Source organism: Nicotiana sylvestris, chromosome 1 (assembly GCF_000393655.2).
Source record: "Nicotiana sylvestris chromosome 1, ASM39365v2, whole genome shotgun sequence".
NCBI classification, from domain to species: Eukaryota; Viridiplantae; Streptophyta; class Magnoliopsida; order Solanales; family Solanaceae; genus Nicotiana; species Nicotiana sylvestris.
The window spans coordinates 26903286-26916376 of record NC_091057.1 but is presented as its reverse complement, the minus strand read 5'-3'; the positions used below and the strand labels follow the sequence as shown (position 1 = coordinate 26916376).

General features: G+C 38.4%; 1 protein-coding gene across 1 annotated transcript; it reads left to right on the top strand.

The window, feature by feature from the left end:
* Nucleotides 1-10996: 10996 nt before the first annotated feature.
* LOC104221625 (uncharacterized) lies at nucleotides 10997-12100 on the top strand. The gene is made up of 2 exons (XM_070174645.1): nucleotides 10997-11546; nucleotides 11661-12100. Exons 1-2 carry the CDS (start codon nucleotides 10997-10999, stop codon nucleotides 12098-12100), a joined length of 990 nt encoding a protein of 329 aa, XP_070030746.1.
* Nucleotides 12101-13091: the final 991 nt, after the last annotated feature.

The window sequence follows — 13091 nt, the reverse complement described above, 5'->3', positions numbered from 1 at the left end:
ACTACGGGTAGAATTATCAGGAGTCCCTCTCCACTCCAAAAGAGGTAAACCCAGCAAGTCTAAGGTCACAGTCTTGGCATGACAGTCCAAGATAGCATGTTAAGGTGATAACCAGTCTATCCCTAATACGACATTGAAATCAAGCATGTCCAGAAGTAACAAATCTACACGAGTCTCAAGACCCCTAATCACAACTATGCATGAACAATGGACACGATCCACCACAATAAAATCACCCACCGGTGTAGACACATAAATAGGAGCACTCAAAGAATCACTAGGCATGACCAGATACGACACAAAATAAGATGACACATAAGAGTATGTAGATCCTGGATCAAATAAAACTGAAACATCTCTACTACAAACCAGAACAATACCTGTAGCTCCACCTCTAATACCTCTACCTCTACCTCTAGCTCACTGAGCGGGCTGAATGAGTCCCTCAATAAACCTCCCCGCTCTCTCTCTCTCAATGGGAAATATAAGAAGGGCATGACAAGTCAAATCATTAAACCTAGTCTCGTACTGAGTAACAGTCATAGAACTCTGTGAGAGACGCTCAAACAGCCTCGGGTAGATCTCTCTCTAAGTGACAGGATGATACTTCTCCAGAAATAGCCGAGTAAACTGCTCCCAAGTCAAAGTTGGCGATCCAACTGGTCTAGCCAAACAATAATCTCTCCACCAAGTCTTGGCGGATCCAGATAAGCAAAAAGTAGCAAAATCGACCCCATTGGTCTCCACTATCCCCATGTTCCTTAGAACCTCGTGACAGTTGTTTAAATAATCTTGGGGATCCTCAGAAGATGCACCGCTGAAGGTGGTAGTGAAGAGCTTGTTGAAACTTATCCAACCTCCACAAAGCCTCCGAAGACGTAGTTGATCTATCATCGGTCTGTGCTGCTGCTCGGCTGAAGAAGCAGTACGTGACCTCGCCATTAGCGAAAGGACAAGAGTGGAGGCTTCAATTTAGCATTGAGAGAACAAAATCGCACGACAGAGAAGAATAGAAGTGAAACTTTTCCTAACTTTGTAGACTCTGGGGGATAAATACAGACGTCTCCGTACTGATTCCTTAGACTCTACTAAGCTTGTCTATGAATTGTGAGACCTATGTAACCTAGAGCTCTGATACCAACTTGTCACGACCCAGATTTCTCACCTTGGGAGTCGTGATGGAGCCTACTAGTAAAAGCTAGGCAAGACAACCAACTGAACTGTTTACCTTGTTTCCATTTTTAATCCGATAACAGTTAAGAGCCAACAATTAGATAGCAACAGAATTGAATAAGCGGAAGGCTGTATTGTAAAGTTTTAATAATACTACTAATACCAATCCATAACAAATCTACCTAAGACTGGTGTCCCAACTTCACAGACTGTCTAGGAGTACTACAAATAAAGGTATGAAAGAAATAAATACAACACTGTTTCTGTAAATACATGAAAGAAACTGGAATAGTAGATAGAAGGAGACGCCAAGGCTTGCGGACACTTGCAGGACTATCTCGGGTTGCCTGATAAACAAGAGACAACAATCCCACTGCGGTCCGAAGTCTACAACATTGGGATCTGCACAAAAGAGTGCAGAGTGTAGTATCAACACAACCGACCCCATGTGCTGGTAAGTGCCTGGCCTAACCCCGGCGAAGTAGTGACGAGGCTAGGACCAGACTACTGACTAAACCTGTGCAGTTATATTATGTACATCAAAAAATAAAATAGAAATAAACAATTAAAGATGGAAGGGGAACATGTTTCGGGGGAATATCATTTATCAAAAGCAATTCAAGAGAAAGGCATAAAGACAATTTAGAATTCACAGCAAACGAATAAGGAAATCGTAACCAACCAATAAACAATTTTATTATCTACTGTTGCGGCGCGCAACCTGATCAAAATCATAAAAACACTGTTGCGGCGTGCAACCCGATCCATATCATTTATCACTGTTGCGGTGTGCAAACCCATCCAATTATATTGTTGTTGCAGCGTGCAACCCGATCCAAACATAATATTGTTGCAGCGTGCAACCCGATCCAAATATAATATTATTACGACATGCAACTTAATCCACATATAATATTGTTACGACGTGCATCCTGATCCAAATATAATATTATTGCGGCGTGCAACCCGATCCAAATATAATATCGTTGTGACGTGCAACCCGATCCAAATATATTATTGTTGCGGCGTGCAACCCGATCCAAATATACAATTCAGCATCAATCACAATGGAGCCCCGACAAGGGAACAATAAAGGAACAACAATATCCCAACAAGGGAATCAATAACATCATAATAGAATCAAGTAACAATAGAAAATCAGTAAATAAACGTAAAGGACAATATAACTCAATTGTCAGCAAGATTCAGGAAAATCATGGACAAGTGCACAACATCACCCTTCGTGCTTTAATACTCTCTTACCAAAACAATAATCACAAGAAATAAGGGAAAGGAAATAAATAAAACTACAATAAAATCTCGGCAAGAGAACAACAGTACAACAATCGAATACCGGCGAGGGAACAATATCAAAAATCCTCTTTTATTTTCCTTTTCACATTTACTTTACAACTCACTTCACAACTTGAGCCAATGCTCTATAGGGTTCAATTGCCAATTATACTTCCACAATTCATTTTACAACTTGAGCCAACACTCTTCAATATTCAAATTGCAATATTACTTCCACGAGCCTTAATTAACAATAGAAATCATCAAAAAAGGCATGAACAATACAAACGGAGTCATATTAATCATAGTATAAGACTTACGGGCATGCTTGACACCAACGTATAGATTCTTGTCACCATGCCTATACGTCGAACTCAACAAATAATACATAGCAAATAGGACGCAACTCCAAATCCCTCAAGCTAAGGTTAGACCAAACACTTGCTTCGATGCCACGAACACAATTCAAGTCTCAACTATTGCTTTACCTCTTGATTCCACCACCAATTCACTAGTATCTAGCCACAAGTTACTTAATTACGTCAATAAATGCTAAATGAATCAATTCTAATGCATGAAAATGAGTTTTCCAAAGTTTTACCCAAAAAGTCAAAAATCGCCCTCGGGCCAACATGGTCAAAGCCCAAGGTTTGAACCATAACCCGATTACCCATTCTCCCACGAACCTAAATATATAATTTGTTTAGTAATCGGACCTCAAATCGAGGTCCAAATCCCCTAAATTTGAAGAAAACCTAGGTTTTACCCAAAACATGCAATTTCCCCCATGAAAACTATTGATTTTGAGTTGAAATCATGTGAAAAGATGTTAAGGATTGAGAAACACTAGTTAGAAACGACTTACCATTGATTTGGAGAAGTCGTTTTCTTTGGAAAATCACCCAAGAGAGTTTATGTTTTGAGAAGATGTGAAAAATGGTTGAAAATGCGTCTAATTGTGAATTTACAGGTCTCTGATATCGCAATTGCGACCAGGGTTCGCAATTGCGAACCGTTCAGAAACTGAGACTTTTGCATTTGCGACCCAATCAACTTTCCGGTCATCTTCACATTTGCGACTAAGGCTGTGCATGTCTATTATTCGCATTTGCGAGGATTCGTCGCATTTGTGAGCCAGGCTTCGCATTGCAGACCTGACCATACCAGCTAAAAACCTGCAATTTTGCCAAGTCCAATTCTACTCCGTGGCCTATGAAAAACTCACCCGAGCCCTCAGGACTCCAAACCAAACATGCATACCAACTTAACAATATCATACAGACATGCTCGTGCATTCAAATCACCAAACTAACATTTACAACTATGAATTTAGCATCTAAATCTTGAAATTATTTAAGAACTTCAAATTTTCCAAATTTCTCAAATAAGGTCCGATTCACGTCATTTCAAGTCTGTTTCTTACCAATTTTCACAGGCTCGACTCAAATCATATATAAGGCCTGTACCGGGCTCCAGAACCAAAATACGGGCCCGATACCAATGGTTTCAAACACAAATTCTTCTTTACTCCATAATTAATTCAGCAAAACAATTTCTTTCAAAAATTCATTTCTCGGGCTTGGGACATCAGAATTCGATTCCTGGCATACGCTCAAGTCCCATATTTTCCTACGGACCGTCCAGGACCGTCAAATCATGGGTCCGGATCCGTTTACCCAAAATGTTGATCAAAGTCAACTTAAATTCATTTTAAAGGCAAAATTCATCATTTTCACATATTTTTCTCATATTGGCTTTCCGGCTACACGCCCGGACTGTGCACACAAATCGAGGTGATGTTGAAAGAAGTTTTAAGGCCTCAGAATGTAGAATTTACTTTCAAAATAAGTGATGATCTTTTGGGTCATCACACCTTATACTCCGCATAACAACAACCAATCCACATAACAATTCACGTGTGCTACATCACAACAACACGATATATGAAGTCGCACCACAAGTGCCCATAGGCCACAACCTTTCCAAAAGAACCAACAATATCAATATTTTCACAATAAATAGCCCACGACTCAAACACAATGTGTATAGAATCTTAATAACAACAAATGAACGAGAAAGTAACTCAATTATGAACAACACTCTCTTTAAACACGACTTCGATTAAAATAGAGATTAATGATTTTTAATAACTTCAACTTCAATTAATTTCTTAAGAATAAACTCGATAATGAAGGCATTTCCATGAAATGGCAAACTTCGTATTATAGTAAATAAAATAATCTAACAATTAAAGAGATGGCACGAACTAGCATATACGTCAAAATGCATGAGAATGGTCTAGCAACAAAAAGGATATCATGTATCAACTATTTCAATTAAGAGTAACTCAACAATAAAGGAAGTCACATAATAATAAAAGAGGTAACAACTTCGAATAAAGCATATAAGAATAAACTTGACAAGTAACGGATGTGACATGTAGTAACAACTTAAATAAAGTATGCAAAAGTAAAAGAAACAATTGAAAGATATACCATGTGATAATAATTCCAAATAAATACATGAAAGAAGCCTAAGAGTTTAAACCGGCCAATTTCTACATATAAGCCCGAGTACATACTCGTCACCTCGCGTACATGACTTTCACATGACACAAAATAGAACGAATGACTCAAATCCTAAGGGGTAGTTCCCCCCCACAAAGTTAGGCTAGATAATTACTCAAGGAAGCCAAATAAATACACTAAATGACCTTCTTGTGCGAAACAAACCTCCGGGCAGCTCAAATATGGCCAAAATAACTCAATATCATAAATGAAAACTATAGGAAATAATTTCGGATAATAAAGCTTCGATCTTTAATAAAAACTAAAAAGTCAACCCAAAAAGTCTACCTCGGGGCTTGCACCTCGAAACCCAATCACAAAATCCGAACACCTATTCCGATACAAGTCCAACCATACCAAAATCATTCAATTCCGATATCAAATCAGCCTTTAAATCCTCATTTTTCATATTTGAAAGTTTTTTTAAAAAATTCTCATTTTCTCCAATTCAAATCATTAATTTAATGATAAAAACAAAGATGGAATCATGAAATATAATCAAATCCGAGTAAAGAACAATTACCCAAATCCAAAGTGTTAAAAACCCCTCCAAAATCGCCCAAATTCGAGCTTTCTAACCCAGAAAAGTGATAAAATATCAAAAGCCCTCAAAATAGAGTACTTGTATTCTGCCCAGACATTTGCACATCGCGATTGCGAAAATACGCACACGATCGCAAAAAAGAAACAACACTGCCCAAAAATGTACCATGCGATCACGTAAATAACACTGGGATCGCGAAGGCCAATGAACTAAACAAGCGCGCGAATGCGCAACACCTACCACGAACGCGTAAACCAATGAGCCTGTCTCCTTCCACAGAACTACACGATCACTATATTCAAGACGCGAAGGAGACTGACAAACAACTCAAGCATCGCTAACGCTGTAACACATATGCAACCACGAAGAAGAACCACGCCAGCTCCCACAACACATCACAATCGCATAGAGTACTTGAAGCATAAGAAAACCAGTAACTCTAAAACATGACGAAATGGCCCAAGCCTATCTGAAACATAACTGGGCCCTAGGGACCCCCATTCGAGCATAACAACAAGTTTCACAACATAATGCAGACCAGCTCGAGGCCTCAAATCATATCAAACAACATCAAAATTACGAATCACACCTCAAATCGTACTTAATAAACTTTCAATTTCTACAACTCGTGCCGAATCATATCAAATCAACCAAGAATGACGTCAAAATTTGCATGCAAGTCCCAAATGACACAACGAGGCTATACTAACTCCTGGAATCGAAATTCGAACCTGATATCAACAAAGACAACTCCCGGTCAAACCTCTCAACCTTCCAAGCCTTCAACTTTCTAACTTTCTCCAAAATGCATCAAATCAACCTACGGACCTCCCAATCTAAATCCAAACATACGCCTAAGTCAAAAATCACCATACAAAGAATTGAAATCATCAAAACACCATTCCAGAATCATTTATACAAAAGTCAAACTTTGGTCAACTCTCTTCACTAAAGCTTCTAAAACATGAATTGTTCTTCCAAATAAGTCTCGAATCATCTAAAAACCGAACTCAACCACACATGCAAGTTATAATTTATAATACGAAGCTCCTCAAGGCCTTAAGCCACCAAAAGAATGCTAGTTCTCAAAACGAGCGATCGAGTCGTTACATCCTCCCGCTCTTAAACAAACATTCGTCCTCGAATGTGCCAAGAATCAGTCCAAAGCCTCGAAATCACTGAATGAACTTACCATACATATACTCACGGGTGATCCCACATCACCCCAATCCACACAAGCCCAACAAAACCATCTCAATTGAAGATTATTCCTTCCACCAACACCGATAAGCCTTAGAACCAAAATTTTCACCATCCGATCATTTCCCAAAGACTCGACTCCTGTACAAACACACTATATCAACCTCAACCAGCTGTCACAACTCATGCATACCCCCATAAGGTATAACCACATGACATAACACATCACACATATGCCCACAACCATAACGCTGACCACGATAACTACCCATAACCAAATCCAACACCGGTAAATAGTCTCATAACAGCTAGAATCCTAATCCAAACCTTCAAAACACTGCCGATGATGCATAAAACATGAAGATCTCATAACTATTCACTCAAATCAATAAGTCACACCTAACGCTACCCGGGCACACATCTCGCAAGCTAAACCCAATAAGCACAACGCGAATATGACTGAATATTGAAAGAGAAACACATGAGAAAGCTATCACTCAAGTCCGACAGGCACAACTCCCTATCTATATCATATTACTAATTCGTTCCACAAGGGAGAAACACAACACATGAACTAATCACAAGGATCGCATCATAATATAACTCCACCGTGGCACATAGCCCGATTCAAACATAAAAACCACATGAAAACACGAGGGTCTCACACTCAGCTCTAAATCACAAGTAGAATACACATCACACCAACAAAAAACTTCCACTCAATTTCGCAAAACAAAATCACAACACGTAACGAAATTCCCATACCGATAGAGCACCTAAATCACAATCCGTAAAAAAACCACATAGAAATCACATCAAAACCTACCGTAATGAGTAACAGAAAGTTCAATCTAATCTTATAGCTCTTAATTGTGAACAAACCAAGACCATAGACGTGGGCTACCACTATAGAATCTCCCAACAGAAGTAAACACATAAGCAGTATGTAGGAATCACGAAACTCACCCATGTATAAAGCAAGATAGGTGGTCTAACCCCGATAAGTAGAACTGAATCAAAATAAGAATGATACTCCTTTATAACAAATCAAAGCCATACCTGTAATGACACCATCTGGTATAGCAGTATCAGCCCTACCATAGAGAGCATATCAATGGGACAAACCTCCTTCTCTAGGGCGCCCTCTACCAGCCTGTCCTCCACCCCTAGCTGGCTGTGCAGGTGAGGTTGCAACTAGAATGGAGCCTATAGCCTGAGTGCTTTGATGAAATCTACCTCTCTCACATCTGGGACAATCTTTGATGATATTCCTAGTATCGCCATACTCATAACAACCCCTCTACGAGTGTGGTTGCTCGTATTGAGGTTGTGCTGGATAATTAGAATAACCGCTATAAGAACCCCGTGCAGGTGCTGCATTAAAAGATTACAACCCCATATGAGTACCCTAACTAACTAGAGCACCATGTGTAGTCTGAAGTGCGGACTAGACTGGCCGACTAGACAATCCTCCGCCATCATGGGTCATAGCTAAAGGGTAGAATCCACTAAATCCCCCAAAATCTCGAGACCTCTTGGCCTCCTTATCCTCCCTCTCCTCAGTAATCTCTATAACCTACTGAAATGGAGTATTAGTCTCCAACTCCGGTGCCATGCTGAATCTAAGGCCGTAGCTAATCCCGTTGATAAATATGCAGATTTGCTCTCTGACTATATGAACCAAAGTAGGTGCATGACGGGATCACTCACTATACCTGATGGCATACTCTAACACCGTCATGGTGCCCTGACGCAGCTGCTTGAACTTTGTGCGCCACGCATCCCAGAGGGTCTAGGGAACAAACTCCCTCAAGAACATCTTTTAAAACTGAGCCGAAGTGGGTGGTGCTGTATCGAGTGGTCTACCCTTCCCACAAAAATTTTCACCAACGATATGCTACCCCCGACAACTGAATGTAGTAAAAGCAACTCCACTCACCTCCACAATATCCATGGTACGGAGAATACAATGACACTTCTCTAGAAAGCCCTGTGCATCCTCGGTAGTTGTGCCACTGAAAGTAGGTATGCTATACCTCTTAAACTCTCAAGCCACTTCTGCTCCTCATCTGATGCCCTTGACATGACCATAGGTCGAATTAGAATAACAAGCTATACCAGGAGATGATTTATGTGGAGGGGGGTGGGCTACATGCACCCATTCTCCCTTCCCTAGGCTAGGTATAAATAGTACCAATTTTAAAATTATCTATATAAATATGTTTGTGGCCACCCATGCTCAAATGACTACCTTGGTACACTGGTGCCCCTGTATACCCATGTCAAGGGATCAATTCCCTAGCACTTTATGCTTTTTTAATTTAGTTTTTTTAATATTTAAAAGTTACTTTTGTCTAAAAATAGATCCCACATTTTTAGGGGGAATTTGGGTATTAATCGGTCAAATCCGTAGAAATAAAATACGGTGACTCCTTCTAAACTATCTCTCTCTCTCTCACTCGGCTCTATGTGACTGTGGAATGTGGGTTCTTTCAAGAAAGCAACAATTTCACCTTCGCATTCCCTTAAAATTCTCAGGTATGTAACTACTCTCTCTCTCCCCTTGCTATGTATTTCAATTCACTCGCTGCTATTCCTCACTCTTTCTTTTTCTGTTTTGCTCAATGATTGAATCTCTTGCCAAGATTTTGTTTTGTTGATAGTGGTTATGATTGTTTATTTCTTAAATGAGATGCCGTTAAATGCTATTTCTATTAGAAATATGGGAGTGCTAGGGCTTTGAAGTCTTGAATTTTGATAGTTTATTGAATATGTGCACATATTGTTTTTGAGAAAATGTTTGGCCTATTCAAAGATTGAAATCCATGGGAAAAAGAATTTATGAAAAGGAATTTAGTGGGACAATATTTTAGTTTAAAATATCTCCAGATTAAACAAGTATAAATGTGTCGTCTTAATTTGAACGAAGTATGAGAGTTTTTCAATCTAAGCAACGAAGTCCGTGAAGTGCTCACAAGATTGATAGTGCAAAAAGTGGAATATAGAGGAAGTTTGAGGCCAAAGATAGTTGGGAGATTGAATGATTTGAATTTTTATCCTTAAAATAGTGAGTCATTGAGAAAGTGAGGCATTGATAGGCTTTTGGCTTCTGTTACTTGGGACCTCTGCCCAAGTTTCAATTTTATTTTTTTGTTGTACATATCAAACAATATAGTTATTAGTTATTAAAAAACTTGTTCCAACAAACACAATTAAAGTATATAAGTTCAAACATACATGTACAGGTGCCTAATTTTTGTGCCATAACTTCTTTATCTGCTGACTGATATGCTTTAATATGATCAGTTTGAGTTTAACGATTTATTTGAATTAAGATAGATTAAATAGAAGTGTGAATATTTAATTTTGTAGGAACGATCCATAAAATTAAAATGGATAGATTTCTCACCAAGCCGAAAAATGGTGAACCAACTTCTAGTACTGGTTGGCCATCCATGAGTTCACAAATTGCTTTGGAAGTTTAAAGGGAGACAAATCTTTCTCTACTTTCAAATGTGGATAAAGTGTTTGATTTGAAATCGTTTGAACCGGATCTGAAAGAAAGAATGCCAATCTCGGACTATGGTCCTAATATTAAAGATAAAGTGAGGAGATATTATATAAACAAAGGGCCTTGTCAACCGATTGACCATGCCTTTCCTAAAACTAAGATTGGGAGTAAAATGTGTCAATTTAGTCCCACTTGGTTTAGGGGATCATATTCTCAATGGTTGGAGTATAGCATAAAAGGAGATGCAACATTTTATTTGTGTTGTTATTTGTTCAAGAATGAACTTGAAAGCCGTGGAAATGCAGGGGATGCATTTACAAAGATGGTTTTAGGGGATAGAACAAGGGTGTGGAAAGATTCAAAGCACATGTTGGTGAAGTAAATAGTATCCATCACAAATGCTTCAATAGGATGCCAGATTTAAAAAATCAATGTCAATCGATTCAATCTTCTTTTGATAAGCAAAGTGAAAAAGTAAAAAGTTATTACCGGATGCGCTTAAATGCCTAAATTAATGTGGCGACGATTCTTTTAAGATCGGCATTTCGTTTTCGTAGATATGATGAAAGTGAAGAATTCGAATATAAAGGTGCCTTTCTTAAACTTTTGGAATGGTATGGAGATCGGCATCCGGATGTGGGAAGAGTAATATTACGTCATGATCCACAAAATGATATGATGATTTTTCCAGCAATTCAAAAAACGATCATGGGGGCTTGTGCTAAAGAAACAACTAAAGCTATCATTGAAGTTTTGGGTGGTGATTATTTTGAAATATTGATTGATGAATCAAAGGACGTCTCACATAAGGAGCAAATGACCTTAATTTTGCGATATGTCAACAAAAGTGGAATGGTGATAAAGCGATTCTTGGATATTGTCCACGTGATCGATACGTCTTTCTCATCATTACAAAAAGCAATTTATTCTTTGCTTTTGGATCATTCTTTACGTAAATCCAAGATATGTGGACAAGGTTATGATGGAGCTAATAATATGCAAGGAAAAATAAATGGTCTCAAGTCTTTAATTTTGCAAGATACTCCCTCTGCATATTGTATTCACTGTTTTGCTCATCAATTGCAACTAACACTTGTAACTCTTTCTAAAAACCATTCGGATGTGGATAATTTCTTTTATGTTGTGACTAATATTTTGAATACTATTGGATCTTCAGTTAAGCGCATGGATTCACTTCGACAACAACAAGAAGACAAGTTGGAAGAGTTGCTTAAATTTGGAGTCTATACGGGGCAAGGTTTGAATCAAGAACACGACCTCCAATGACCGGGTGATAATCGTTAGGGGTCTCATTTTAAAACCTTGGACAATTTGATGGTTTTATTTCCTTCAATTGTTAATGTGCTTAAAGATATGAAGCGTGACTGTCCATATCATCTTAATAGATTTGTAGTGGGAAATCTTTTGAGCCAGATTCAAGAATTTGGATTTATTTTTATGTTGCACTTGATGTTTAAGGTGTTCTTATTTATAAATGAATTGAATAAAGCTTTACAAAAGAAAGATCAAGATATTGTTAATGCTATGGGAATGCTTGACCTTGCAAAGAAAAGATTGCAAATGATGAGAGAAACTGAATGGGATTCTTTGTTAGATGAGGTGTGCTCATTTTGTAGTAAACATGATATTCTAATTCTCAAAATGGATAAAGACTATACTCTAGGAAAGTCAAAGCGTAAGAGGTCCAAAGTTTCATATTTACATCACTTTCTTGTGGAAGTGTTTACTACGGTTATTGATTTGGAATTTCAAGAGCTTAATGATCGTTTTGATGTTGTGACTACTGAGTAACTACTTGGTATGGCCAGTTTGAATCCAGTTGATTCATTTGCTAATTTTGATAAGGACAGGATAATGAAGTTGACAGAGTATTATCCAAGTGAGTTTGGTGATAACAAGCTTCGAGAACTCGGCTTCCAGATTAATAGTTTCATTGTCTATGCTCAAAAGTGTGATAGCAGATTTCTTAACCTGAAGGGAATTAAGGATTTTGCTAGAGTGATGATAGAGGCAAAATTGGATCTTACTTGGCCACTTATTTAGTTACTTGTGAAGTTGACTTTGATTATACCTATTGTTATCGCAATCGTGGAAAGAGCATTCTCATTAATGAAGTACATCAAAATTGATTTACGTAATAGGATGGATGATGATTTTTAAAATTTTTAGTTTGCTATATAGAGCGTAAATTATTCAAAACTGTAAGTAATGATGCTATTATCGACCGTTTTCAAAGTATGAAAACTCGTCGAGGACAATTATAAAGTGAATGATTTTTTTGTGGATATAACATTAATATAATTTCCTCGTCAACTTCTTATCACCATAAATTTTATATAATTGAATCAATCATTTATCTTAAAGATAATGGTGCACCCATGTTCTTAAAATCTTGGATACGCCTCTGGCTATACTGGCACTACACCCAGAACCTGACCAATGTGAGCCCGCTACTCTAGAGTACGGGTGGTGGGAGTCTAACCTCCTCCCACAATCTGCGAAGTATCTAGTGCAATGAAGATCAATCCCGTCTGAGCCAATGTACCAAACATGCTCAGGAACTGCACTAAAGTCTCCTGTAAGTCTAGGAGTAACAACGGATGCCTCCGGTGCCTATCCCCCAATAAGAGCTACTGGTGGCTCCTCAACTGCTGCTCTGGAAGGTGCTCTAGCTACAACATGTTCCCCTTCTTGGCTCTAGTAGGGGGCGCAATTGTCTGCTCGGCTGATTCGGTAGCGCGAGTCCTTATCATCTATTAGAGAATAGAGATACAAAGGCTCA

Coding starts and splice junctions, on each gene's coding strand:
- LOC104221625 (XM_070174645.1), top strand. CDS start 10,997: ATGGGGGCTTGTGCTAAAGAAACAACTAAAGCTATCATTGAAGTTTTG. Junction 11,547..11,660: donor TGGAGTCTATACGGGGCAAG/GTTTGAATCAAG, acceptor ATGTGCTTAAAG/ATATGAAGCGTGACTGTCCA.